Genomic DNA, 23,871 nt, shown 5'->3' on the forward strand with positions numbered 1-23,871 from the left:
GGGGAAAAGAGACCCCACTGGGGTCACAGCGGGTACGCTCGAGATCTCCCAGCGTCTTTGCCTACGTTTGTTTCATTTGGGCGCTTTTTTGCTCCCGATTTCAGTGTCTTCATCTCCAAAGTAAGTACTGAATTACATTAGGGCTGACCTGAGTATCAAGTGTCCATTTCCCATTCCCATGTCCTTCCTCAGCTCTGCAGGACCGAGTATTTGCTCACTTCCGCTCCCCCATTGCTCCTCATTCTCTCCTTTCCGTGGGAACAGTCATTAAGGATTTGGATGAATTTAATGGATTCGTTTGTTTAGATTAGAAAATGAATGAGAGCTTATTGAGGTTCCTCTGTCTGCTGCCTTAGATTCCTTTTAATACTCAGCCCCAAGCCAAGTGAGCAGCACTTTTGTTCCTTTAGCTTATTTTAACCTTCATACATTTATTTAGTGACTATTACATGCCAAGTGAAGTATTGTCTTTCACCCACTGCCCGACTAATAATCTGGAGGAAATACCCACTTGCATTTTAGTAACTGTAATACAGAATTATATCTTTGCTATATTGCATCTTTGCAAAATTAACGATGTATAAAAACAAGAATTGGAGAGAAATGGAAAATTGTTAAAAAATTAGACAACCATTGATTTGATAGGGTGTTGGGAAGGTGGGAATGGGCAGCTTTTATTGCTATAATGTTGCTTATGTAAACATACATGTGGACTTGCTATGACAAGAATGTATAGCCAGAGTGAACATAACAGACTAGGGCAGGGACCAGAAGACCGGAGGCAGCAAGGAGTCACTTTCATGCCGGCGTTTAGCAAGTCTTGGTACAGGTGTCATTTCAATATCAACATTAAAGGAGGAAGTTCACACACCCTGTGAAGCAGGCCAAGGAATGAAAGAAAGAAAGAAATAGATCCATCCATTCAGTCAGTCAGTCATTCACGGCTGAAAATACACAGATAATTAATACACAGCCCATGCCCTGGAGGAAAACACAGGGAGAACAAACATGAAAGAATCAAGAAATGTTCTTTATCAGGAAAATACAAACCCAAGAGAAGCGTTTTTCTAACTAGCAATTAATGATACCTTCCCATTTTCATAGCTCACTGTTTATAAGCGACCTGTCAGTTGTAAGTATTGTTACTATTGTTAACATTATTATTTGCTCTGTGTCTGTGGGGCTTTCTGGGAGAAGTGGGAGGGAGAAAAGAAAGTGAGAACATCAAAGGAAAGAGTGCATTTCAAATGGAGGTCTGCACTGGAATTATACCAATTAGAAAACACAGCTTTAAAACAGACTTTGTGAAAACTTGAAAAAAAAAATCCTTAACATATGAGTTAATTCTGAAGACACTGATACCTGCAGCCTCCCTCCCTTCTCTCAAACTGACGGTTGTCTAAATAGGATGGTACGTTTTTGTTTGACTGGCCTTCCTTCATCCTAGCAGCATAACTGGATGCTGGTCTTCTCTGCACCTGCAGCTGTGCTGACACCAGGCAGGTACCCAGCAGGCCGGAAATCTCTTCACCTGCCATGTACACTCCCTGTTTGCTTCACAGAAATGAGGCCAACACTGGGAAAGGAGCCGGTTACATGGAGAGCTGGGGACTCCGGCAGTGCTCTCTCCTTGCCAGTTGGTTAAACGTTAGGACAACCCAAGGTGAGACAGATCCCAGCCATTGCCTGCATTACCTACCCTTGACACCAAGGGAAGTTCACGGAAGGAGAGGACCCCAGTGGAGGGAGATCTGCTGACCCAGCAAGTGGCAGCTACATTCAGCCTCGCAGGCAGGTGTTCACGGATGGGGCCACTGACGAGATGAGCTCTGGAGTTGTTGGCCTGCTCCATTCTTGCCTTTCTATTGGCTGACAGAACAAACCCAAATTTGACCCCATCAGCCCCATTCCCAGCCATATTTTTAATCTACAAAGAATTCTAGGCTTAAGTTCATGTAAATAAAATAATCCCTTTGCCCTTACCTTTTCACCCTACTTCGTATAACATTAATCATTCCTATGAAAAAATTATGCCTTTAAAAAACACCATAGAAAGTCCATGGGTTTTGTTTGTTTGTTTATGTGGGTTCTTCAAAAACAAGCTGCCATCTTTAATATTCTTTTTCTTTTTTTTTTAGCTCAATGCAAAGGCAAAGTTTCTGTAATTAAGATGAATTATAATATTTAGTACAGAATATTTGACAAAAAAAAGAAAATACAACCAGACTTTTTCTACTTAAAGAATGTATTAAGGCTAAAAAAGCCTCTGAAGGAGAGTGTACATCGGAAAAGACTCTGCATGTTTCTCCCCATTTTATTTTTTAAACAGTTGTATCTCCCCATGAACATTGAGAATGGGGACGTGGTTGTGGGGCAGACACTTGGCCATGAAGGGTTAAACACTTTTTTCTTCTTCAACAGTGTGCTCTGGGGATGTGAGAACTCTGGTCAATAGACAGATATATTGACTTGTTATTATTTAAAGTTGTTTAACCAGGTAGAGATAAACGAAAGCTTTCAGCAGCTGAACTATCACACAAATCACAATTAAGGTGGCATATGTGTTTGGAAGACGTAAAATCAATTCCCGCGAAGATAATGTTTTAGTCTCTATTTGAACTTGAATACAGAAGTAAATTTTCAACAGCAACAGCTGGGCTTGTTCCATCCAGGAGGCTCTCTATTAACTGTACAAGAAAGCCCTTTATTACCTCTTCTAATGGTTTTCCTCTATGGTTTTGTCTTCATCAAAAAAGCCAAATTGATTGCTGTGGTGCTGTTTACTGATGTGGCTGCTGAGGACAGTGGCAGCTGGGCGCTCACCCAGCCCAGGGATTGGACCTCCCTCTCTTCTCTGAGTGCTGTTTGTAGTCTGTGAGGAGAGAACAATGGACCCCTTGGGGCTCCTGGTTGTACTGGGTCTGGGAGGGAGGGGCATTTGGCCTCTTTCTCAGCTTCACTCCCTCGGGTAGCCTTGCCCGAGCTTGCCTGGGTGGGAGAGCCTGTGTATACATCAGGGAGGCATCTGTGGGCCTAAAGTCACCTCTGTGATTTAGTCACCCTCCCAAGTGTCTGCTAATGGGATGTGACATCTAAGGAGCGCACCTCACCATCTAACATTTTAATCATATAAATATGTGTGTGTGTGTGTGTGTCCTGCACTCCCAGGAGGCAGGGGCCATATTTAATGTCACTCGACTCTTTCTTGGACTTAGTATGGTGCTGGCCCACAGGGGAAGCTCTTACATAGAGGACCATGGGTGCTGGGGATCCACTAGTGCAAAGGCCCAGATCTAATTCAACTCCTCATCGCATCCCGTATCTTCATTCACAATAGTGCCCGGGAAATGAGGCTTGTGTAATGTTTTACCCCTGATAATTCCCCCTGCCCTTCAGTTAAGAGACTAAGGTGTAGGGTAAGCGGGATGAAAAATGAAGGTGGGACAGACATTGCCCTTTCTGAGGTCACTGGGCCTGCCTGTGACAGAAAAAATATTTTGAACACATGGAAGTTTGACTTCCCTAGAGCAGAAGGTGGGGTGCAAGGCCACAGTGGTCCCAGAGTGAGAACAGAAGCAGGTCAGGAAGGAAAGATTACCAGCAAAGGACTAGCAGCCAGGGGCCTGGAGGACATCTGGGTGCTAACTAGTTAGGTGCCGACTAGGCAAAGCCTCTGTTCTGGAGATGCTTTGTCTGAGCTGTAGAGCCCAAGCTTCTTAAAGCATGAACACATAGAAACAAAAGACTAGTATCGCTATCAAAGAAAAGCAAATACACAAATAAAACACGCAAACAAAACATGATTAAAAGAGAATGTCTATTCTATTCAGACCCATTTTGTTTCAGACAAAGAAGGAAGCAAATACCATGGATTCCCTGCTCTCCGTATCTTCCATATCTGTATGACCCTTCCCATGACCATCTCCTACATCAGACATTCATGATCACAAATGTGGACCAACAAAGATCCCTACCTCCCCCTTCCCTGCCTGCTGGTGTTGACATTTCCTTTTCACGCTGTCCAGCTTATCTCTACAAAGCCTCTGCTCAAAAGATGGCCTTAGTCATGTTCTTCAGCTCAAAAGCCATGGATTCGTTCATTTAATAGATACAGTGGTTCGCCATCTGTCAGGCGCCTTGTAGATGTTTAGGAAACAACAAACATCAACTATCTGCTCTCAATGAGTTAGGGTTGTGGCCTATGACAGAGGAAAAATGATAAATGGGTTGGTAAGTAAGCAGGTAGGTACTGAGATAGATTTACATAGACATAAGTTTATATTTATTTAAAGTCAGTAGTTTCCATTTGCCTGAAAAAAAATAAAGTTGTATTTGACTGAATAGTGTCTATATTTCACTGTCCAAATTATCTTCTTAGGCTGCGATTTTTGTTAATCTTTCTTGTTTTGTCCAAACCAGAAAGCAAAGAAAGCTATTTCCTCTTACTCATAAGACACTCTACTGTGTATTCAGAGCCTCAAATTCAAGTATCTCCTCTCCTCACTTCTTTGTAGGATTTGCTCTGCCTTCCTCTCTATTGCTTTCCTGAGGCTCTCAGACTCATGCAGTTTAGGGTCAGATGCAAAAAAACCAATGGTACCAGGGCTTGTTCTTCAAAGGGAGGGTGGAAAGTGTAAGTGCTGAAGAGCCAGCCACTTTCTAGGCCTGATCTTGGAGCCAGATCTCTGGTGCCATTTTCTCCCAAGAGATGGAACTCCCACCCCCACCCCACTGCCTTCCTTTCTGAAAACTCACAAAGACAGACTTACAAAAGACTTACAGGACCTGCTCCTGTGTTCTGCAAGCAGAATCCAGTGTGTTTTGGAACACGGGATCAACCCTGAGGATGGCAGGCGATTTGGTACGGAACTGGACGAAGCATGCAGTATAGAATCAGACCAACTCGTATGTGATTCCCAACCCTGCCAATCTTCTGAGCTCCAGTGAGGATAATCCATCACTTCTGAGGTTATTTTGAATGTTATATGAATTAATACACTTGAATGTTGTTCATGACATGTGTAATTTCAGTAAACATAAGCATGCTAGCTGCCTTGGGCCCTTGTTCAGTTCCCACCCACACTTGCCTCCTCCCCAGCACACATCGCTGTTGCCAGATCCTATTGTGCAAGGACTGGGTCTGCTAAAATGTGTTAGCACGTGGGCTGCACTGTCCTAAAACAAAGAGAATAGTCACAAGACAGTAACTTTATACCTCCCCGCACCACCCAGGACGGCCCCTTCCGCTTCTTGCACTACTCTCTTCCTCAGCAGTTTCAAGATCCTGACGATAAGAATTAAGAGGAGGGAGGGGTGCAGGTTGAAAGGTGCTGACACTGCCCACAGAACAGACATCTGTACAGCGGGAGCAAGACAATAGGGGATTCTGCAAGTAACTCAGTGATGAATGGACATCAAAGGGGACACATTCAAACAAGCACACGGGCTCAGGTTCGGGAGCTACCGTCACACAAGGTGAAAAAGTGAGACAGGACATGGGGTTGTCCATGCTGCCTGTGTAGCATTGAGACGGAGACTCGGGGTTCATCCAAAAAAGATCCGGTGCCTTTGTAGCTGAGGACTGCCAAGGAATCTCTTTACCATCCTAGCTGGGTCAACTGCGCGGTTACTATGTCTCTAATAAGCTCATCTCCCTGAGACCTTTAATGATGGAGAGAGAGAAACTGACTTTGTCTTGTAACCAGAGCAACACTCCCTGCAAATCCACCATGCATGGAATATGAGCAGGAGCAAAAGATGCAGGCTCCATGGGCAGAGCCCAGCTTGCCCTCTTCCTCAGGGATGGCCGACCTCGAAAGCACCTACACACCCTGCAGGGTCTCAGCATTAGGAATTTCGTGGACAGCCACTATGCATTTGTAGTTGGTTTCTTATACTCTAATGACTGCACCGAGAGATAGGGGGAAAGGGAGAAGGACGTGGCTATTATAAAACATTTAAACGCTCGATACTTTGCTGGGCTTTCTACACATTTTTATTTCATGGGATTCCAACAACAAATTTGAGCGAATAGAGCCATCTCTTACATGATGTCTTCTAGATGATCATGTGTGGTAGGTATGGGGTTGGTTTGCAAAAGGGGGAAGACAGAGCAGAGGGTGATGAAAAGGAATTAACTAGTTGGCTGCCTGTGCCGAGCATCTATATTCCAGGAGCTTGCCAGGTACTTTTGTAGTGCACCTTTTATTATACGCCTCACGGCAGCGTCACAGTATAGTTGCTCACACTACTTCGCAAGTGAGTAAGCTGAGGCTGTAAGAGGTTACACTATGGACTCCCAGGCACACCACTAGTATGACAGAATCAGGATTTATGTGCAGTTCTTCTTCACTTGCAGATCCCGCTGCCTCACCTCTGACCAGTGTGCACACATGGGCTCAAATTACACAGCTCTGTGTTGACATACACTGATAGGGCCACCTGGAAAACTGTGTTGCCGTGAGAGGCAGCCACACACCATGGCTTCCTGCTAAGATTCAGGCTTTCCTGGCTTTAGGACAGCTTCTCTGGGATTATTGGAGGAAAAAAATTTGAACAAAGCTAGATGTGGTATGGAAGCTTAGGAAGTTTTCAAAAATTTGTTCACAAGCGAGCATCAAATTATAGGGTTAAGAACACAAAGAGGACTTGCCTTACCGTAACGAAGCAGATGCATTGTAAGAAAGCACAGTCAAATGTTCTTAGAGCCCAGCTATTCTCTCATCACACAGTGAACAGTGGCTTGTCCTTAGTGTTAGACACGAGCAGTGCCAAATTCCGTCTGGCGGTGGGAGAACTGCGCTAATTTCCCCTTCCCCACTCCGGTTATCTGTCACTTCCTGACTGCCCACTGCAGGGACTGCTCTCTACCATCCCATCGCCACAAGCCATAAAAACAGGACCTTTGTAGGACAAGATACAGAGGAAATGGAGGATGAGAAATGAATTGCAAATAACTCAAGGAGCTAGACTTTCTATGGAACTAAAGTGGGAAGTGGAGGAAGGAAATCAGGCACCCCTTGTTGGCGATGATGGATATAATTACATGACTCAGGAAAATGCTGATGGTGTTTACACCCCTCCACCTGGAGGTTCTAAGGATGCTTGAAAAGATGTGTCAGAAACTGATGAAACTTATCATCTTCCTCAGTTTTCAGAATCACAGAATGATACCATCTTTCACCCAGTTGGTGAAACTGGAAACCTGGAATATTTCCCACATCTCCGTCATCCCATACATCTATGCCTTCCCATTTGCTCTACCTTCTAAAAATCATTTCAACTTCCCTGCTGTTTCTTATTACTCTTAATCATTTTTTAACCAAAGTTATTTCAATTTCCTTTAACCTGCTTCTCTCTTGCCAGTTTGACCAATGCTCATTAATCGACCCTCCTGCCACAGTGAGTTTTCACAGTTGCGAACTCCACCTAGCCATTCTTCTGATTAAATCCTTTTGGAGTCTGCTCTATTTTAGGAGAAATCTCAACCTCTCAGTGATCTTGCTCTTGTCTACCCTTTTCCACCTTCTTTCCTGCTACGTGCCTCTGTCCTCGCCCTTCTTGGGATAATCTGTACTTTCAGTTTCTTGACCTTGCTATGCTTCTGCTGTTATTCACTTGATCCTCTTCCCTTCCTTTTCCTGGCTAACTCCTTTGGCTCCTTCAAGATGCAGCTCAGGCATCTCATCTTCTGCAAGCATGCCTTGACCGCTGGTTATGTGCCCTCTCCTGGTTCTTCTAGCCCTTGAACAATATCTACCATGTTCTGCTGTCATTTTATATCCTCCACTGGACTGGGACTTTCTTGAAGTTAGACACTCTTTTGTACTTATTCTCAGTACTGGTCATATATTAGCTACCACATACATGTCTATTAGCTTGAAAGTTCTACTGTATTTTTCATCATTTCTGTGGCGGTCTACCAAAAATCTTTCCAGCTTTTTAAACTTGCTTCTTTGTATAATCCAGAACTCAGAAATGTGTTTCTTCTTTTAAACTTCGATAAAAAAAGAACACATACAAAATAATTTTTGAAAGAGGTAACATCTTTATATCTTAAAGATGCTCGGGAACGTGAGGACTTTGACAGAAGGCTGAGGAAAGAATAGAAAAAAAGGATAATGCCTATTTTGTAACTTATATGTACCAGGCACTATTTTAACTATCCTTAACTCTTTACACCTAATAATTCTCAAACCAGTCTTCTATGGTGCATATTATTACCATTGTACTAACAGAGGTAAGGCTGAACCTCAGAGAGGGTAAGAAATTGGTTGAAGACAACATAGTTTGTAACTTGTTAGATCAGAATTTAGAAATAAATTTCCCCAAGCTACATCATACCATGTCTCTGTAGATAAAATACTTGCTTTGAGGACTTTAGCTAAATAAAATGAAATATATCTTATAGAACATAGCAAATGACAGAGAGCTCAAAACTATAAATATTCTTATTTTTGACATAGGAAATGCTGTTAAACACTTAAATCCAAATAAATCCGAGAATTGTATTCAAATCTTATCTGGGGAGACTCATTTTGGGTGTATGTATTCAGCAAGTACACAATTAACTTCTGCTTCTTCCCCTTTAAATCTCTGCTAAGCCCATGACCTCAATCACCTTTTTCTTTTTTTCCCTCATTAGAAAGGCTCATGGGGCTTTGAGATCCAAGGAATGATAATATGCTCAGTAATCCTGTAAACAATTAACCGTAATAGTCTGACCAGATTTGACTTTCTAAAAGTCATATCTCTCTTTCTCCAGGAGTTCTTGCGTCAGCTTCATCTTCAGTTGCATATCGTGGCCTTCGGATGTCTATACTTGTAACTCCTTTTATGGTACTCATCTATCCAACGTATTTATTCACTACATCAGTAAGTGCTTAGTCCTGGGGCCACAGTTGTTTTTGCAGTAATATATCCGTTCACAATAGCTGTTTCCTGTGTCAGCTGTCTACACCCCAGCTTTTCTTCCCTGGGGGAAAAGTAGAGAAAATAAAGAAGCTTCTAGTGGTTTCCCAACATTTGCTCCCTCCGTGGCCATTTTCTCATAGCTTTACCTCAATACTTGCGATATTGTACTGTAGCGTTTCCTTTTACAGAGCTGTTTTCACATCTTGGATGTGAGCTTCTTAAGGGATATTCCTTGCTAAATATGAAACATAAATAAATGAACAAATGGAAAAATATAAGAAAAAAAATTCCTAATGACCAGATGAACATTGTAAAAGAAAGCAGTATTACTTATAGCACTGGGATTTTAGTTTCCAATAGTGAATTTAGGGTTTGATACCACTTAGTTAATATTCCCTAATTTTCATCAAAATAAACAACTTATTTAACAGAAAATCAAATGGAAAAAAAGAGGTAGTTTCCAGTGACATCTCTCCTGTCTGTCTCTTCAGTCATTTATGTTCATTGCATTCCCGGTATAAGAAGTTGAACATGAACATGTGCTCATTCTCCATCTTCTTCCATCCTCTTCCAACTGTGATACATCTTGAGAGCAACAAGAATGCCTTGAATACATCCACTAAGGAACCCCTTTATGTATATGTTTTTAATAGGGTGTATTTGGGGTAAAAATAACAAAAAACAAATAAACACATTTGAATCAATCCAATTGTTTAGCTGCCATGCTTAAGAATAACTGGATAAAGCCTCCCTTGCAGAATTGAAAGATAACAGCAAAGATTTTTTATTACCTTGAAGTGTCTTGTTAAATAGGTATCGCTGACAAAGGCTGGTTGGAGGATGATTGGTAGATGGATTGACAGGTGAGGAATGGACAGATGGTTTAAATAAATAGATGGGAACAGTCACGTTAGGGTGGTGCATGAGTGTATAGATGGAATAAGGGTTAGACAAATGGGGGACATTAATATGTGAATGAGTAGGTGAGTGGTTAGCTGATGGAGAAATAAATTGGTACATTGATGATGGATGGAGCTGAGTGGTCAGATGGAGTGAAAGACCGATAAACGTCTTTGCCAGCCAGAGAGCAAATGGATGGGTGTGTCAGCCTGCAGGAGCAGGAGCAGGACAGGGTCAAGTATGGATGGGAAGAGGATGGCTAAAAGGATTAATAAAGAGGAGAAGGGGGAATGAGCACTAACGGTATTAAGATGGTTAAAGGACCTGGAAATCTGTTTCCTTGACAAGTCATGATTTTACAATGAGCCTGAGGAAACTGGAAACTCAATCATTGGTACCTACTATTTCCTTCGTATTTTAATTTTCAAAGAACATGATCTAGCTTATCAAGTTATGAATCTGTGTTGTTCCACTCCCTATGAAATAGATGGAATCATAAAAAGTCAGGGATTGGCTCTTGTCTACCTAGAAAGCCAAGAAGAAACAAGCCTCATAAATTGAACTCAGGGTCTGGGCCAGAATATTAACCTGGGAATCTTAACCCCCTTTCTGCCAAATTCCCAAACCATAACCAGCCATGGGTTTTAAACTTTATTTGGGGGAAGTCTTGAGAAACGCAGTGATTGAAAGAGAAACAGAAATTGCCAAGGTAATTGTGAACCGAAACACATTGAGAAGTGCAAATTCACAGATGGTACAGATGAGAAACAAACACCAGAAAGATCCAATGCCCAGACCAAGATCATGTATCTAGTTAATTGCAGAACTAGGAAGGGCTAGTTGATATATAAATGGCTGATGAGAATTTGAGTGTAAAAAGAGGTTAATATCCATTCCTTCAGAAAAACAGAGAAATGCATGAGAAGGGTAGAGGAATCGGGGTCTTAGTTAAAGAGAAAGGCATTTTGAAAACCATAATTATAGAAACGGAGCTTCTTCTCCAGGTCTCTTTTTCATGCTGGTACCCGTAAGTATACTATTGTCAAACCTAAGATGGAGACTATTTTAAAATGGCATATACATCTATGACTAAATGTACATCATAGTCATTATATCTCCTCATACTTACTCTTGTCACGGCCGTGCTTAATTCAGTGGAATCAAGCTGCAGAAATTATTAAGGAACAGAGTTTCAAACTGAGAAGTATCTGGTTCTTATTTTTCTGAAACTGCTCTTCTGAGTCCATTGAGCCTAGGCCAATACATACGTTTTTTAGGCTTTGAGGCTGCAGGTACATTTTATATTATTTGTAAATGGCATAGACATTTGATATACAAATGTAATATAGAAAGTGCTTAAGACTGCCTTCTATGCTGTGTGTATATAAGAGAGATGCACAGGGAGAGATGGAGGGAGAGAGAGAGAGAGAGAGGAAGAGAGAGAGAGAGAGAGGAAGAGAGAGAGAGAGAGAGACTAGCATATATGATTGCATCTACTCCCTAAAGCCTAAAACACACATATCGGAGAAGCATAGTCTGCTTCACTTTTCTCCATTCCTGAATACTCAGGGATATATCCTAATAAAAATTCCCCCCCAAATTACAAATTTATTCAAACTTTATTGATACACTGCACAATCACAACCATCTCGTATTCATCCTGAATTAGAAAAGGTTACAACTACAATGTAACATGCACAAAATTCAGGTAGTATATTCACTCTTAATACAATTATTGACAGAAATCAAGTTTCATTGATTTTTCAGGAAAAAAAATTGGAAAAAATAAAGAAAAAAGAACTCTAGGAGACTGACCAAGTTATACTCTTGTATTGTGTGATAAATTTTTAAAGCATTTGAACATAGATTTGTCTTATGGATAATTGTGAGAATGGCATATACTTCTATGACACCCATTGTCTGACACAGCTATAACGGCACCATTGATAAGTCATTTTTTGTTTGTTTTAATCCAGAGGACTCTGAACTTGACAGATACATTTTCATACACGCACACATTCCTCACAACTGCACTTCACATGTCACAAAAATTTGTGTATGATTTAAAACGCTCCCTCTAACTAATGCAAGGCAGCTATTATTACTTATCACTGATATTATTGATATCCTTATAAATCTGCCAATAGCAGAGAATGTGGTCAAGAAAGAATAGTACAAGGTTCACAATCTTTCTTTCTGTATGCAGTGGTGTGGAACACCTTCAGTAACTCCGTGCCTTTAAAAGGGCACCATTGAAAAAAACAAAAAGGAATCTCTCAAAATTCTGGAAATTAGTTTTAGCTGGCTACCTACTTTCAAGATGAAGACAATTGTGTCTAATTAAGTCCACTCCACATTCCTTTGGACTCCCATCATTCTGCACCTGAAGGCTAAATTGCACTCATTCAGCTCTTTTTGCCACATATTTTAATTGCAAATCTATTACTTCTTCCTTCCATTTACTTCTTTTCCATTAAATAAGAAATGAGGGAAATGAGACTGGCATTTTTATCTGTTTACTTTCAGTGATCATTAGGAATTCTCGTCATATGGTATCTTTTTGAAAATGATGCCTTCCTAGTTACACACCTGTGAACTGTTACTGCAACTGCTCAAACTTATTTGTCTTAAAAGAAAAAAGACAGGGGAACGCTGCATAGTAGGCGAGGAGGCAATTAAGTATAAGCATTTCTTGACATAGATCTTGTGCAAAATTTAAAAAAAGATTCTCTTTGTTGGAGAAAAATATTAAAAAATGGATTTTTCTTAGAAGAAGAATTTTATGTTGCTTCCCCTAATTACAAGGAGATTAAACTTTGCTTTGAGAAAAAAATTAAAATGCGTGGATTGTTTAGGCGTGGGGGTTGGACGGGAGGTATGGAGGGCCGTTGGCAGGTACTGCAAAGCCAGTTTTTCTCTGGTGAAGACACAGTGAAATGGGGAGAGGTAGCCCCACCCCATACCTCTCCTTACCTGGAGCCATGGCTCCCACCCCCCTGCTGATAGGGCTGATGGCATTCACGTACAACTGCAGAGGAGACGACAACCTCAGGGGCACTGGAAGCACTGACCAAAACTAGGTGATTCAATTTATAGCAACTCCTGGTACAGTGACAGTGATAAGCTCTCTTTGGGACCCACTGCCCACCTTGAGGTTCTCTACACTTTCCACGTAAGAGTTCGTTTGACATCGGTGGAACTTATTAATTCCTCCATGTTGAGTGCAAGGTAACTGGATTGATGCAGAAACAGATCCTTAAACTCATCCTTGGCTGTGGAGTTCTGAGAGTCCCAAAGCACACCTTCCACCCAGGTATCATCTAGTATGAGGCACTGGTTTCAGAGGCAAGAGGCCCCAGGCCTCTTTTTGATGCAAAGCCTTCGTTTTTCCTCTAGTCAATTGAGCACAATTGCAGCAGAACAACCTTGCGCAATGCTCTCTGCATAAAATACGTGCATGTTTTCACCCCATTCTCTTGTACCTCCCCTCTCCCCCAGTTAAACCAAGAATGAGGAAGACTACACACACTTGCTTAGACTTTCAGAAGACTATATCAGGCACTTGACATTTCATTTCTGAAAAACGAGCTTAGCCACAGTCTTAACACTAGCACTTGACTTTGCTTTGGGAAGGAGAAGGGTTTTTCAGAGTAACTGCATTGCTGAATTCCTCTCTCCTGATAAGCACTGTTTGGTTTTCCTCCCATGGAAAACCCAGAAAGAGCTATGGGTTGCTCAGGGCCTTGTTTATTTTTTCCTCCTTTATCCTTACCCCCAAGCCTACTATTGACATCTTGAAAAAAATCTATCCATCGGGCCTCACCCACCTACCCTCCATATGCAAAGTCGAAAGAGCATGTGTAAGAGTGGATGTTGTCTTTAGTGAGCACTTACTGTTCTGCATGCTTCAAAACGTTGGGGAGGAGCTATTGTCATTTAGAGCCATCCCCACCAAAGTAACCCAAACAACATAGGAGCTGGGGTACATCTGTTGTGAGGAAGAGCAAGTTTCTTTCCCAGTGCCCAGTTTCCTTGGCTCTTATTTACTTGGTGTTCTTTATCACAGACAGGTAAGGATGAGCTGTAGGTTTTTCCCCCTCTGAAATGTGGCTGGAGTAGGCAGCTCCCATAGGTGCTTCATGATATCCAGTAAAAGAGGGAAGTGCAGAGTTTTGCAGTGACTCTGAGACACAGCCTTGCTGTGTTCAAAAGGTTCTGGTGATCTTCTTGCCAAAGGAGGATGGACCTCTTCCTCCAGAACAAGTCTCAAAGTGAAAGACATGCACAGCTTGTCCATTTCAAGAATGCTATTCTCCAGAAACACCAACACTGCACAGCCTCCACATTTACTTGACTCCAAAGTAATGCGCTTGTTCTCAGTAGAACACTCCAGTGATGCATTTAATTCTCGTACAACGTCTGACACCAACCCGACTGCAGGTGCTTAATGTGGTGACAGATCTGAAACACTGATGTCCGACTTTTAATTATGACTTGATGCCTGCTCATAATTGCCCCTGGAACTTGGAATCAATACACTGCTTTTGGCACATCATTTATGATCCCAGGATCTGGCTCCTGGCAGCTCACTAGGAAATGCAGATGTCTGTTTACAGCTGGCAAATGTAATATTAATTTCACTTGCACCAGCGCTAAATCCTATGAAAGTGTAGCTTTTTGTATGCCAAGACAACATGTCTGTGTGTATGTGTGTGTGTGTACCTATATACACACACACATATATATGTATGTGTGCATATATACATATATATCATCTCTACACACATATTTATTAGTTATGACTTTCCTGAAAGGGTTTTCCAAGGTGGGGGGGTAGGTCTATGAGATAGTCATTGTTGATGCTTCTTTCTTGTCTTCTCAGTAGGTCAGTCCCTGCAGCACAGGGAAGGAGGAGCACAGCCTTGTGTGATTTTCAATGACATTCTACTGGATCCCAGGCATCCTGCTGGTTGAGTCCTTCTTGTCCCAGGAGATAAAGCACAAAGGTCATGTGCTGGGTCTGTTTTGAATGTGGAGAGCTGAAGACATTGTTCCCAGAGCCCGTGGAGAAGAAGCCTGTATCAGAGGAAAGTGTGTGTGTCACTTACGTGTCCCCCCTTCTCTTTGCAGTGTTGTGTTAGTCACGTGCTTGGAAATTAAGTCAGTTGCTCAGGTGCCCTTCTCAGCTCAGAAGAGCTTCCTGAAACAAATACCAGGGTTGTCAACACACCCACTATGTAATTGGCTTCATCAGCCTTTTACTGGATAGTTTTCAGACTGAGTAAATTAAAAGTGAAGCAGAGAGGAGATAATAGCTGAGGTCATCACGCTCAAACAGGTGGACTGCTCTCTTCACATTCCACAGAGTGTGTTTTTTTCCTTTATGTTCTTGCTATAAAGAAAAGCAAGCCATGGGGTAAATCCCGTAGGTTCCTGACATACACTTTCTTGAAAGGCCAAAAGAAGCTTTGGTCCTTCAAGAGTGGAAAAAGGAAAAAACAATACCTATCAAGGTTTCTCCAGGGTCAACCTGCTTCTTGAGAAGATGTTTTTGGAAACACAGTCTCTTCTGGGAATAGCGAGTGACTGATCACTGGAATTCCACTTTGGTCCATCTGTTAACAGCATCTACTTAGAGTGGATGGGGCACCACATTCCAAAGAGTCCATGACATATTGTTTTTCTATGTTGTTAGCCTGTGAGATCATTGGCTTTTGCATGGGAAGTTGACAGATAATTTTGAAGATGCCAATGTCTGTTGAAGGTAGAGGAGAAATGAATACAGTTGAATAGACACAATATGATTATACATTAATATGGTGATGAATTGATAATTGAGTAGTGGGGAAAGAAATAGAAGTGTTAGATAATTACATTGATAGATTGATAAAGAGGGTAAATAGATTGCTGGAGAGGAAGATGAGTGGGTAGATAATTAAATAGAGAGATAAATCAGACAATTGAGTAGAGGGATAATTGTATGATTTCTTTGATAGATAGCTTGATGAAACCTAAATAATCAGCCATCTATGAATCATTTTTTTATAAGTTGGGCAGGGCAGCATTTTTTAGAAGAGATGTGCTGTCCTCAAAGTGCCTTCCCCATTGCTGGTCATTTGACTTCTAATTTTTTAGTGTTGGCTTGAGTGAATAGCCCCAAAACTGTAATAATTCCTGTAGCTGGTGATAAATGCAAATAGGGCAAGATTACTTCCCAGAAAGAAAGGATGTGAACCCTAATGTAATTAGATAATCATAAACATGGATAGAGGGATATATGTACATTATAATCAGGAAAACGGTCCAAAGCTTAAAAGACACAGATAATAATAGGACAGTTGGATATAACTCTTACTGTGCACTACATTATAAGTCAAGTTGTGTCTTCAGGGTGTTTATCATGAGGCACATTTTTTTGCCCAAATGGAGCTCATGTTTTGGTGTCTGGGAGAGGAGAGGTTGGTGGTGATGATGATGATGAGGAAAGCAGGGAAGAAGGAAGGACCAAGCTAGCAGGAACATATTCCACTTTGGGACACACCAATGAATGATTATCCTACACATGGTCGAACCCTACCCACCCCTCCCCCAACCCTACTCATTTAAACTCAAAAAAATCAAATAAACAAAAAAAACCCCCCCCAAAAAAAAAAAACTTTAAAAATCAAGAAGAATATCAGAAACAAAGAAACAAAAAGAAGCCCAAACTGGTTTGCCCTCCGCAGTGTAGATTAAAGTCTGTGACATGGAGAAGCAGGCGTTGCTCAGAGAACCTATGGTTTCTTATCAAAACTTGATGAAGAAGTGGGCAAAGAGGGTCCCTGATAGCCAGAAACAAGCCAGCGCTCTAGAGGCCGAGTTTACACCATCAATGACTGCTCCAGGCCCTGTGTAGGGGAGAGAGAGACAGAGCCATTAGCAAGCACCTGAAGGTACCACACGTATTGATGAGTAAATATATAGACATGCTTCTCTGTAAGCATTCCCCCACTTTTCGCTCCCACCACTGACCCTTCTGAATCTAGACAAATCGAAAGTGCCGTGGGGAGTATTCAGAAACTCAAAGGGGCAAATCAATGGGATGCCTTGATTTGCTATAGTCTGCTCTGAATGATGGAAGTTTAAAAAAAAACATGGGGGTGGGGAAGGTAATGATAGCCCTATGGGCTGCAGGCAGGGCAAAGTGTTACAGCAGAACCAGGTGGCCATTCCGTAAGCAGTGCCTCTAACTGGGTTCTGTCTTTGGAGCTAGCGTCCCGGACAGATGAGAGTGGAAGGAATGGCTGTGGGGGGCAGGATAAGATTCAGAGTGGAGAGCAGCAGGCAAGCCGGGGGAGTAACAGTTTGTGAGCAACAGGAATAGGGACCTTTTGTGAGCAGCAGGAGTGTAGATGTGGATATAAAGACTTGTCATCCTGCGTAGCCTAGGGATCGTGCATGTTCCTCCTGAAGTGGTTGAGGAAGAAAACTCAGGAGTTTTAAAGGTGGTCATTGGGTTTATCCCATCAGTCAGTGCTGCATCTTCAAAAGGAACAAAAAAGACTCAGCCTTTCAAGCCCCAACTGCCATCTAATGATTTGACCTGAAGAAGTTCTTCCTGTATCTCTTTCTTTCTTCTTCCCTCCTTCTGGCCCTTTCCACAGCCCTAGTCAATCATTCACACTCCATTGAATAAGGCCATAGAATCACAAGAGCTATCCCTGTCCTTTCGTCTGCTCTCCTTGAGAGGACAGACCATGTGAAGTCGGATTGTCCAGGGCAGGTGTGTCTGTGTCTAACTCTGCCTCTGTGCTCCTCCATCACCCTTATTTGCAAGCAATAAGAATTTAGGGTCATAGTAAGATCAGTAGCTAGCAAGCAGAGAGTACTCCCGGGAAAGTAAAAGCAACTGCAACCCAAGGGATTAGAAGCCATCAATAGGCAATCCAATAGGGCCTGTGACAAAGGGAAAGAGGAGGAAAGGCAAGTATCTGTCTTCTACCTCTTCACAACTACAACTGCCTTTTTAGAAGTAAATTGCCTTATTGGAAATGAATATGCCTACTTTTGAAAAGCAGACATGGTGCGGGGTCTTCCCAGGCAGTACCCAAACATTTGGCTTGTTTGTCAACCTAATGGTGTGGATCTGTGTCCAGCCTATGAAGAGACTAATGCTAACCTTTGCCTGATAAAGTATAGATCTCTCACTTCAGCAGCAAGATTCAACTGTTCCAACTTCAGGGGTTTCAGAGTGGATAACTTTTCTTCCTTTGATTTATAACGTACATAATTCCTTATTGACAAATAATTCATTTTTACATGGTAGCTTGAGAGTCTGGCTCATGTTTCTCTGCATTTTTTAATAGAGTATTTATAGACGAGGGCAGGATAAAGGCCCTTGCTCAATGCTACAATCCCCATGGAGGCTCCATAAATATTTATGGAAAGTAGCCTGACTCCGGGACTTCCATCAATCCAAACAGATACCCCGAGGAACCACAGAGGCCTACAGAATCGACTGAGTTGGAAAATGCCCAAGTTGAAGTTCAAGGTAATTTTCAATATTACCTTCTGAAAACAATGAGTAATTTATATTTTTAACTAACTTTATAAGAAAATGAGCAATGTAGATTTGTAAAACTCATGTTTCTTTAAATGTTTAACCACTATGCCGTACACCTGAAATGAACATAAAATAATATTGAATGTCAACTAATTAAAAAGAAAACTGCAACACAAAGCCACAATGAGTAACAACCTCATAGCCATTAGGATGGCTACTATTAAACAAACAAACAAAAATAAGATGATAAGTGTTGATGAGGATGTGAAGAAATATGAACCCTTGTACATGACTGGCAGGAATGTAAAATGACACAGCCTGTATAGAAAGCACCATGATGAGTTCTCAAAAGTTTAAAAATAGAATTACCATATGACGCAGCAACCTCACTTCTGGGAATATATCCAAAAGAATTTGGAGCAGGATATCAAAGAGACATTTGCATACTCGTGTTCACATTGGCGTTATTCACAATAGTCAAAAGGTAGGTGGAGAGCAAACCAGATGCCCGTTGACAGATGAGTACATTTTTAAAATGCGGTGCATATATGCCATGAAATATTAAAGAAGGAGGAAATCCTGTCACATGCTACAACATGGACATACCTTGAGGACATTATGCTAAGTAAAATAAGGAGTCACGAAGATGTGGCAGTTGCCATAGCTGGTCACTGCTGATCAGGCAGGGGGTTTACAGTCATAGTGCAGCTTCAGTTGAATGTTCCAAAAAGTGGAAACCATGAAGGTGACTTAGTGAATATAGAGGCTGCTCAGTTTGCTTAGGAGGATAATAACAACGTATATTCATACTGTGCACTTTATGTGAGAAGCATGATTCTAAATGCTAAACATATATTAGCTCATGTCATCTTTACAAAAATGACTGAGCTATGTGCCATTGACATTCCCATATATTAATGGGAAAACTGAAGAACGCAGTGGTTAAGAACTTTGACTAAAGCTATACAACTTATATACCCAGAGTCAGATTAGAATTGAGTCACTCTGTCTAGAGAGTCTGTGCTCTTGATTATTACAACTCTGATTTTCCTCTATGAAAAATAATGCTTTGTGCATGTTTTCCAGGGACCAGAGTGACATGTGGTGAGAAAAACAATGGACCAGGAATCTGGAGATCCAATCTCTCTATGTGACTCTGCTCCTCCAAAGCTGAGTGACATCCTCTCTCTGGTCTCGGTTCTCCCATCTACAAAATGAAACGAGGTTGGGACTGCTGACCTCTTGGACTCTTCTATTTGCATTCTGGGTTATTGTTTAAGTGGAAACCCCACATCTGGTACTGGAAGGGACAGCTGGTGAACAGCCAGATGGCCTTTTCCAGTTGATACAAAAACATCACCACTCTGGCTTTTTGCACCTCTGCATATCACAGTGTCTTGAGATAGCAACAGAGCACCAAACATTCCTAGACCCCAAGGTTCCCTTTCCTGTGGCCTCATTTTCTACACAGCTTTATAGGATGATATAATATGGTGATTTACGGCCAAAGTGCCTTTGGTCAATGAGATATGGCTGAGCTATCCTGGCCAAGGAGTTGATCTCATCCAGTATGATGGAGATTAACTTGAGCATTGCTTTCCTCGTACAGCTCCTGGGCACATTTGAGATTTGGCAGCTGAGCCAAATACCAGTGCAGTGGGGGCTCTTGGGCTCTGTTGAGAGCAAGAAGAGAGTGGTTCACATCTGTGTTCCACTCTCTAGGTTGGATGAGCATGAGACTGAAGCCATCAGCCATGAACTGATTCTTCCATTGCATATTTACAGGAAGTCTGTTGCTACTGGAATTGGAAGAAAGCGTCTGGGTTGTGTCTCTACTATTGGGCTCCTGTGTGCTCCGGCCAGTCACCTGATTAGGCAAATGCTCCCTTGGGCTTTGACAGAGAAGTAATGGGTTGCTGCTGTCTAACTATTTTGTGTGGCCCCACGGCAAGCAGGCTCACTTTTGGTTCCTTAGGCTGGAAGGAGGCTTTTGCAAACATTAGCTCACAGGACATGTTTTAGGGGAGGACGTGGTAATGAAGGAACTCTTCACCCAAACTGGACGCATGTCCTCAGACGTCTTGTTGAGTATTGTTTTCCTATAACATAATTTGTTTAGATACCAGATGCACAAACTTCTTCACGTAGTTGGTAAGCAAGATAGTACTAGTTTTAATTTCAATAAACTGGGTAAGGCATTCAAATGGCATTTTTGTTCTTGTTACTTTATTTATTTATTTTAAATGGAAGTAGGGAGAAAGGTAAAGAAAGGTAGTTCTTATCACAAAACCTAGAATCGGGATTTGAATGTGTGAGGCAGATGCTCAATTTCTGTGTTCTACTAAAGGATGCCAATCCTGAAATACACCTGGATAAAGGACGAAGGCTTGAAGAAAAGGAGAGACTGAGATAAAGACTTCGGAGCAGCGTCCATGGAGGCACAGGTGGGACAGACACCTTCCAGGGCCCCTGAGAAAGGTTTCCTGGGCGTCCGCCCCATCCCCCGCCCTGACCACACGGCCTTGACTTTGTGGCCCTAAAGGTCCTTTGGGATAGTCACTGACCACTGCAAACATGCAACTAGGTCCTGGCAACATTAGAGTCAGAGCAATTTGGGTTTAAAGGCTGATTCTGTGGGTTGCCAGTTACGTGAGCTTAAAGTACTTTTGATTTTGTCGTTGAGAATGTGGGTAAAATACTGAGTTTGCAGGACACATAAAGGATTCGAGGGATTTGTATAGCGCCTGGTACAAAGTCGTCATGTGATCCTGACACCTTCAACCTTCCACTTCTCACTTGAGGCTAACATTGGCTTAGTTTGCTATTTTCCAAATACATTACACCTGAGGTGAGTTTTTGGCAGGTCAGAGAGTGAGGGGGGACTGGCACTGAGAGAGGTCATTATCCATGAGGCCCTAGAAGGGTGTGGGGCACTGAGCAGGGCCAAACCCAAACTCTGGCAGGGACCAAGGATGAATGATCAGTCTGCAAAGGAAATAGAAAGTCACAGCTATTCCCTCAACATGTATTTTCTGAGAGCCTGCCATGTGCCAGGCCCTGTTTTCAGAGAAAGGTAAACACAATCTCTGCCTTCACAAAACTTGTACACCAGTTGGACCTTCACTATTCTCTGTTCTAGTCTAAATCAACACTAAAAACACACACACACACACACACACACAAAAAAAAAAAAAAAAAAAAAAAAACCTAAGTAAACCCATATATATTTAAACCTTCACAGATTCTGAGAAGAAAACATTTGGAACAAATAACCTAATGTCTCTTTTATCTCAGGAATATCCTTCCTAATGGATAATCTTTAAAAGACTGGATCAAGATTTGAGAGAACTGAATTTGAATTCTGATTCTACTAGTCACTACCCAGGTGACTTTGGACAAGACAGTAGACCTCCCTGAAACAGTTATTATTTTTTTAATATATAAAATGGGAAGGGGATAGTTTTTTTCTATCCTTGCAGGTTTACTCTAAGAATTAGTTCAGATAATATATAAGGTCACTGAATGTAAATGAGGAATGGATAAACATTAAGTGTATTAGAACCAGAAGAATAATAATTTCTGATTCCTAAAATAATATATTTTGTGGTGATCATGCCTTCAGTAAAGAGACCCTGTGTGAATACAGGCACCGCTATGTTCATAGCAGCATTATTTACAATCACCAAAAGCTGAAAACAACCCAAGTGCCCAACAGTAGGTGAGTGGACATCAAAGCTGTGGTACATTTATACAACGGAATACTGAGAAGGTATAAAAAAGAAACTTCTACCCAATGCAACAGCATGAATGGACCTGGAGATTATTATTATGCTAAATGAAATAAGCCAGTCAGAGCAAAACGAATACCATATGATCTCACTAATATGTGGAATCTAACAAACAAAGTAAACGGATGAACGAAATAGAACCTGGGACATGGATACATGGAACAGGCCAACAGATCTCAGAAGGGCGGGGTGTGAGGGGGATGGGCAAAAACAGGTGAAGAGATTAGCCAAAGAACATCCATGCATCGCCCATGGACACAGACAATAGTGTGGCGAAGGCCAGGGGAGGAGGGCAGGGGCTGGGTGGAGGTGATCAAAGATGGTAGGGAGCAGAGGACATCCGTAATACTATCAACAATTTGTAAAAAGAGACCCTGTGGAATACTAAGTCCTCAAAGCTAATATCAAACACCAGATGAATGCAAACTTGGCCATGGTCAGCAACAAGTGACCTGGCCTCTCCTGGAAAGACTCACGGTGACAGCCAACCAGAGATAAAATCTTCCCAAGGAAAACCACTTGTCTAGAGGATGTGTATTCAGACGCCCGACTCTGGGCAAATGCCACATGTAAGAAATCTTTATTTATGGTTAACAATGTTTCAATTCAGTCAGAATGGCTATTACATATAGCAGATTTCATTAAATATTTTTCAGGAATAAGTTGAAAGTGAAGACATGTAGTTATGTCCCTTCCCCATATTAGCCCCTCCATCTTTACTCATTTCAATGCTAAATATGAAGTTTCCTTCATGCCTGCAGTTGATCATCTTTGAAAATAAAAGCTTAAATGATGTTGCAAAGCCACAAAACAAACTGTGAATGACAGTAACAAAATACCTCGGGGACAGATATGTGGAGAAAAATAAGTTAGTCTTCAGCATACAGGAAGAAGAGATAGAGAACCTTAGAAGTGATCATGAGATAAGTTTCAGAAGTTGTAAATGATGTAAAAGGCAGCTTGTGCACACGGCCTGGGCCAGAGCGCAGATGTTAGGGCCACAAGGGAAACTCTGCAAAGGTAAGGCAAGTATATTAAGAAATAGTCAAACAAACAAATAAATGAAATGAAGTCCACCTTGAAGAGGCTACTTATTTTGTTAAATTCCATCTGCGGAACATTAGATTTTTAAAAAGCAAATTTGACTGAAGGCTTCACATAGAATTAACCTGCAGGTCTGACAATCTTGAGACTAAAAGTTTGCCGCTATATTCAGGGGGTGGCTGAGCACCCTCTGGAGGAGCAGGTGTTGAAAATCAAAGTACTCCAACTCAGCACAAAGCTCCCAGAAAATTACATAAGCTTTTGATGAGATCCGGCCTTGAGAGAGATTCCGAAGCTTAAAATGTGGTACATTACAAGCGATATAGTTACTGAAATGTGTTACCATTTTTCCTTTCCACGATTGTGATGAAAATATGACATGGTTCTTTAGCAACGGCAGACTGTATAGCTGTGATTCTACTAAAATAGCAGGTGGTAGGGTGATCACATTAAGAAAGAAAATAAAAAAAAATCCCACAGGCAAGTTGAACTTGGTGGTAGCACAGGGAGATCAATGAAGCGTCTGAAGTCTAAGAAGATACAGTTTGGTTTTGAAATTTGGATAGGTTTTACAAGTACGAATATTGAACCATGTGACCTTCCTAATGAGAAACCAAAAGGATAATGATGTTCTTGGTGATTAAAAGAGGAGCAAGGAAATCTAATTAGAGGATGTGAGTGTTA

At 41.6% G+C, this 23,871-nt stretch overlaps 1 protein-coding gene across 2 annotated transcripts in view; it reads right to left on the bottom strand.

Annotated features, from left to right (window-relative positions):
• Positions 1-633: 633 nt before the first annotated feature.
• OPCML (opioid binding protein/cell adhesion molecule like) overlaps positions 634-23,871 on the bottom strand; it is a 515,096-nt gene continuing 491,858 nt past the window's right edge. Inside the window, exon 7 of one of the 2 annotated variants that reach the window (XM_090291429.1) lies at positions 634-872. In XM_090291429.1, the coding sequence (XP_090147555.1) occupies positions 850-872 (23 nt within the window). In that variant the 3' untranslated portion in view covers positions 634-849. Of the gene's footprint in view, positions 873-16,464; positions 16,701-23,871 lie in introns of those variants that run through there. The other variant, XM_090291428.1, reaches the window with a different exon arrangement.

This window comes from Furipterus horrens, unplaced genomic scaffold (genome assembly GCF_987537825.1).
Source record: "Furipterus horrens unplaced genomic scaffold, mFurHor1.1.pri manual_scaffold_11, whole genome shotgun sequence".
Lineage (NCBI taxonomy): Eukaryota > Metazoa > Chordata > Mammalia > Chiroptera > Furipteridae > Furipterus > Furipterus horrens.